The sequence below is a fragment of the Limulus polyphemus genome, unplaced genomic scaffold (assembly GCF_000517525.1).
Source record: "Limulus polyphemus unplaced genomic scaffold, Limulus_polyphemus-2.1.2 Scaffold3694, whole genome shotgun sequence".
Lineage (NCBI taxonomy): Eukaryota > Metazoa > Arthropoda > Merostomata > Xiphosura > Limulidae > Limulus > Limulus polyphemus.
The window spans coordinates 64,707-71,349 of NW_013669304.1; the positions used below are offsets into that span (position 1 = coordinate 64,707).

General features: G+C 30.2%; 1 protein-coding gene across 3 annotated transcripts in view; it reads left to right on the forward strand.

Moving 5' to 3' along the window:
* LOC106469868 (guanine nucleotide-binding protein G(I)/G(S)/G(T) subunit beta-1) overlaps positions 1-6,643 on the forward strand; it is a 73,389-nt gene that overhangs the window by 62,845 nt on the left and 3,901 nt on the right. For all 3 annotated transcript variants that reach the window (XM_022398438.1, XM_022398439.1, XM_022398440.1), the window contains exon 8: positions 5,568-5,784. In XM_022398438.1, the coding sequence (XP_022254146.1) occupies positions 5,568-5,784 (217 nt within the window). The remainder of the gene's footprint in view (positions 1-5,567; positions 5,785-6,643) is intronic.

The window sequence follows — 6,643 nt, forward strand, 5'->3', positions numbered from 1 at the left end:
CTCATTTTGATATGTATTTTACACCAGATGTGCAGGTAGTTGAAATTTTTATTGTACTTTGCAAGTGGAGTAAAAAAAAATGGAGAATCCAATCTGTTGATATTTATTTTACATGTGGAATTAATCAGGTTCAAAGCTTTTGCTGCGTGACTCCTTCACTACCACGAGCACATAATTTTTACACATTTTATAACCTTTTTTATCAACTTTAAAATGTGTGATACTAAACACGTTAGCTTGAAATTTTGCACCAATATGAAGAAAGGGAATTTCCCTTCAAACTTCCCAAAGTTCACCAGTTTTGAGTTTCAAACAAGCAGTGAAGTGTTAAAATATGTACATTTTTGGTTTTTATTGTGTATGTAAAAATAAACCTGAAAGTGTAAGAATCAAGGTGGAATGATTTTGGGTAATTTGTTTTTATCACTGTTTTATAGATGAAGTTTATCAAATGCTTTCAGTATTTTACAGTTTGGGTTATTCAGGGTTATATCCTTTCAGTGCTTCATAGGTAGGATTATTCAGCTTTAATTCTGTCAGTTGGAGTTTTGTTTTCTCAGGTTCTATTATAACCTCACAGATAAGGAATGGTGGAGAATGTGATACTGAACTAAACAAATTCTGACTAAACTGAGTTGGAGAAAAGAGATTTGATACAACATTAAACAAAGAAAAATCAATCTTTAATCAAAACAAAAGTCAACTCAGTAAGTGCACAAAATACCAGATGGTACTTGTAGATGACAGAAACAAGTCTTGAATTTTCAACATTTCTGGTGATATGTCATCTCTAGACTGGGAGAACAAAACATTGTAAACTTTAACAAATAGGGTCAAATCTCCCTAAGTGCATGTGTTACTTAAGTCACTAGTCATTGCATAGATTAAAATAAGAAAGCCATAGTCTCCAGACATTTCTAAACCTAAACACAGTCACTGGAGAAAGTGAACAGAGATCAAACTACAGTAATGAAAATAATTATAGAAACATACAAAATATACACATTCAGGAGTCACAAAAATGGCAAACTTATCAATGATAAATAGTATTATCACAAAGAATACAAAAGTGAATAAGTTGTACAATACACTAGTATTTTATTTGAGCCCTATACTTTACACAGAGCATTGTATCTTGTTTTCATGCTGTCAGTTTATCAGTGTGGTATTGTAGAATAGTTCCAAGTATCATATATTACTCAGTACAATTCAATAACATGGATTTGTTGTATACCAGTTTCTTCTGTTCTTATATTAGCTCCTACAGCCTCTAGAGCTGTGAAGTTTACACCCAGGTAGTGAGTGTTCTGTCATTCATTGTTTTATTTTCTGAGGGAATAGTGTGATGGATTAGAATTGGCCTATACCAATCAGAAATCAAGGTGCCATCAATTTTGTGATGATCACCAATACTTGGCTGTTATGCAGTTAAACTTGTATTGATCCCCAGCAAGCTTCACTTTAGATGGTGCAAGTTGACCATGACACAGTTCTTCTCTCTACTGTTGAAAAAACTTGTTCATTATTACCAAACAATTTGATTTTGGATTCATGTGTAAAGATTTTTGATCATTCATTGTTTGGAGTTAAATGCCAATTTCAGTCTTTTTGTTTGATTATCTCTCCTAAGTAATGGTTTTATGACATCATTGATGTCACTTCATGCTAATGTGTATCTTACTCTTCTTGATGTAACATTCATGCTTGCACTTGCAGCTATGTCACTGACAAGATCTCTTACTGGATTGACAAGGATCGTATAAAGAGCATACTCTGAGTTACTTAGCTTCATTTTGAAATTTCTACCTTGTTCACTTTTATTACCTTCAGAGATTCAATACGGCTCCTAACAAAACACTATTTAATTTCAACTTTTAACGTGCAGTAAGTACATTTCACTAGCCAAAGCTTTTATTTCTACACATTTTTCATGTGACATTTCTACCCTGGGAGCCACAAGTGTTTTCACTACACTACTGCTTAAAATATTATAACTGCTTGTAATTTCATAGGCATTATGCTGATTTGGTATTGTCTCGATTGGTTGGGTTACAGTGTAAACTATTAACTCTCTCACTATGAGCTCAGTCGCAGGGACTGACTTTATTAACATTTTGTGCTTGTTATGGTTTTCATACTATAACTTTTAATACAATATGTGTATCTTCACAAAATTTTGCAGATTATCAGTAAATATTACAAGGCTTTTGTACACAAGATATTAGATTTTTCTTATTGAGTTTTAAGATTTTTTATGTAATGATTTGCTCATGCTGTTCTTCTTTTCGAATGTTGACTGTCCAACATGCAAAGTAATTTTAATTTTAAGGTTAAAAATGCTTTTATGCATCAGAGAATTGTCAAATTTCACATGCAAAATCTTTATAACCTCCAGATAATTATGAAACATTTTTGTTTTGAAAAACGATATATATATTTTTTTCTGTTATTTTCACTATTGTATTTCTGTAAGGGTTTGTTCTGCTTGACCAATCTCATAACCACCATAAAAAATTAGGAAATGGATATAAATTATGCTTTTTTTTCTTTTTTTTTTTTAGTAATTACTGCAAATCATAACAGAAACCACAAACATTTATCTAAATTACTTAATTCTCATAACAGTATACATATATATTTATTTATTTATTATTTTTATTTTACTGACCTTTCAGCTGTGTTTGACTAGCTATACAGAAGTTGAATGCTGTAGTGCACGTGTTGCTGTATCCAATAATATAAAACTGGCCATTACAAAGTGATCTGTCTTGACTTTGTTGTAGCAGACCAGTATTTTGTAAAATACGGTCACATTTCAGTTATAATACATTATATATATTATTACTATTTACTAAATAAAGTTTTTAATTTCAATTATTTTTTTCAAACATAGAACAGTAAATAAAGAAGCATAGAAAACAATGATCTCTTCTACTTACGAACTTTGTACTCATTTGATAAGCCTTGTCAAATTTTTCAAGCGGAGGATGTAAAACAAAATAGTTTTTTAGGTTTTATATATGCTTTTTGAAATAAAAAATCTTAATTATTATATCAGTACCACAGAAATCCACTATAATTTATCAGACTTAGTAACTAAACTGTATTTGGGTCTAAAAATATATATATTTCAAACAACATTTTCACTTACCCCTTCCTTCCCAGATTCGATGCAAAAGGAAAAAATCTTGGAAACTTTCCACCTTAAAGAGCCAGATAAACACATGGGCTTTTGATTGGTTATAAAGCCAAGAAGGAGCAAAGTGGGTGTATGTATGGAAATATTTCCAAAAATAGAAGAAGTGGGTGGGCCGCTGTGTTTGATTTGCTAAATATAGTGATATCTCAGCAAATAGAAAAGATAGGAGGTTCTTATTTTATATTCTGTCTTCTTAATATTGGTAATTTGGACATCACAAACATTTAAGCTGAACCAGTGTTGAATTCAACATACAATGTGACACACAGAAATCAATATTTAGGTGTTTTTTTAATATTTACTTTTCAACAAAGAAATTAACTAATGTATAATACTAAAATTTGAATTTATTATACAACTTGATGCAGAATTTATTCACAGACATTCATAAAATAGTAGTTCAATAAAATTTTGAATGTCAGTCTACAAATGTGAGGGCATGCCCTTTGACCTCTGACCTTAGGAAGACCCTTAGCAAGATGATTAACACATGACTGGAATCTAATGAAGCTCATCTTTTCAACACTAAAGAGGTTGTATTCCTATAGACTTACCTTTTTTTTTAATTATTATTTCCATAATATTTTAATACTGTAATTTCAGGCTTTAACTACACCACCCCTGAAAAAGTTAAAAAGTATTGAAGCAGGACATGCTCGTTACACAATCATGGTCATCTCTATGAGAAAAGTTTTTTTCTATGTGCAAAAAGCTTATACGTGCTCTGGAAGTGGAAAAGCTTTCAACTTGTTTTTAAATGTGAAGATAAACTGGCATTTATTTAACTTGTATGAGGCAGAAAACATTGTAATTTGTAAAGTATTAGAGTTTAATTAGGTTCAAATCCTGTCAGAATTTTACAGTTGGGGTTAATCAGGTTCAAATCCTGTCACTATTTTCCAGTTGGAGTTAATTAGGTTCCAGTCCTGTCACTATTTTACAGTTGGAGCCAATCATGTTAGAATTTTACAATTAGAGTCAATCAGGTTCAAATTCTGTCAGTATTTTACAGTTGGTCAATCAGATTCAAATCCTTTCAGTATTTTACAGTTGGAAATAATTAGGTTCAAATCTTATCAGTATTTAATACTTGGAATTATTTAGTTTCAGATTTTATTAGGATTTTACATTTGGAATTATCCTTTTTACTGCAACTGCTTTAGATGTGTGCAGAATTTTTGTGAGCCATACACCATATACAGTATGCTCACATTCAACTGCCAGAGGCAAACTACCCTATACAACGAATCAGCAATCAATGGATTAATTAGTTTCCAATCTTATCAAGAATTTACAGTTGAAATTAATTTGGTTCAAATCTTGTTAAGAATTTAGAGTTGAAATTAATTTGGTTCAAATCTTGTTAAGAATTTAGAGTTGAAATTAATTAGGTTCAAATCTTGTTAAGAATTTAGAGTTGAAATTAATTAGGTTCAAATCTTGTTAAGAATTTAGAGTTGAAATTAATTAGGTTCAAATCTTGTTAAGAATTTAGAGTTGAAATTAATTAGGTTCAAATCTTATCAGTATTTTACGCTTGGAATTAATTAGGTTCAAATCTTGTCAGTATTTTACACTTGGAATTAATTAGGTTCAAATCTTATCAGTATTTTACAGTTGTTATTAATGAGATTCAAATCATATATTTAAATTTGATGATGTGGAACAAGTTTTTAGAAAATAAAGTTTGGAGGCAACTTGATTGTGTAAGAAACTTTATTACAAGTAAAAAGTACAAGGTTTGTCATCATTGGGTAGAAGTAGTTTACATGGGCACAAGATGGAACAAAGAGGTCAAATATCTGAATATTATAGCTTAGAAAAGGTATCTTGGTACCTTGGTTTAGAGTATGATTGTATAATTCAAGTGAAATAGCTTGCTTAATTTTGCATTTGTTGATTTTTTGGTTCTTTATTTAAAATTACTATGTTTTGAATAGATATACTGTTTTTTTTTTTTTTAGTTGTAATTGTAGTAAACATTGGAGGTTTCTTTTATTACATTTGGTGAATCAGGTTTTCAGATTTTCCTCTAGTTTCTCAGATGTAAAATTCTAGACAGTTTCTTTTATTACCCATTTTTTAAACCTTAATATCAAATAATGTATGTATTTTGCAGTTGAATTGGTTTTAAATCCTGGCAGTGTTTTGAGGATAATGTGTTAAACCCTTTTATTTCATTTTCAAGATAATATGGTCTATTTTTAAATGGCTTGTAGTTTGATATAAGTAGGTTTTCAAAAAATAAAAGGGGAAATTTTACTTTATATTTTCTAATTTTAATTAAATATGATATTTAGTCTGTATTTTCTCTTCATTTTCTTATTTTTATGACTAATTTTTTATCTTTTTCAAAATATTTTTGTAGTTCTTCCCCAATGGCTTTGCTTTTGCCACAGGATCTGATGACGCCACTTGCCGACTGTTTGATATACGTGCAGATCAAGAGTTAGCCATGTATTCTCATGACAACATCATCTGTGGCATCACCTCCGTGGCCTTTTCAAAGAGTGGCCGACTTCTGATGGCAGGTTATGACGACTTCAACTGCAACGTGTGGGATGCAATGAAAGCAGAACGAGCAGGTACACAACACTGTTTGTTGTGAAAGTATAAAATCTCAAATAAATACATGGTTTTAGCAGAATTATATAAGACAGAAATGTATTCTGATTTTTCATTTCAATCTAAGCATTTAATGAAGGAAAATTATATTCTATTTAAGATTAATTGTTTTTACATTTAATGTTAAATACAGAATGTTATCTGTTTTTCAATCAAATGAAAAGATAAGGTACAAGAATGAAAGCTAGAGAATTAATAGCTTAATCCTTTCCATACGGGTCACAAGTGATAGGTCATGTCATCTTGCTTGTTGATTCACAATTAACATTTTATTGAACAACTATTACATTAATTTATGTCAATAAGTTTGGTATGAAACTGTAGATTCAAATTTTAGAAATATACATTACTCAATTTGTTAATTTAAAAGTAAATATTAAAAAAACAGATAAACATCGATGTGGTATATTGAATGCAGCTCTGGTTCAAATTAGATGTTTGTGAAGTCAAAATACTAAGTCTATAGTTTTATACGAATTAGAAACTCAAATTACAGAAACTGACAAGCTAGAATGTAAAATAAGAAGGTCTTATCTTTTCTGTTTGCTAAGATATTGCTCACGTAATAAATCAAACATAGTGGCACCCCGATCACCTTCCATTTTTGGAAATGTTCCCTTATAAACACTTATTTCTATATATGACATGAAATACCAATTGGAAGGTCAGTATGTTCCCCTGGTGGTTTTCTAAACCTTTCTAACACACCTAGCATCATTTCTTTCTTTCAAATCAAGATTTAAATGAGGAAGGTTGTGTCTTTAGTCTGCTTGAAATTTCATATTTTTTTAGACCCAAATACAGCTTAGTTACTATGTT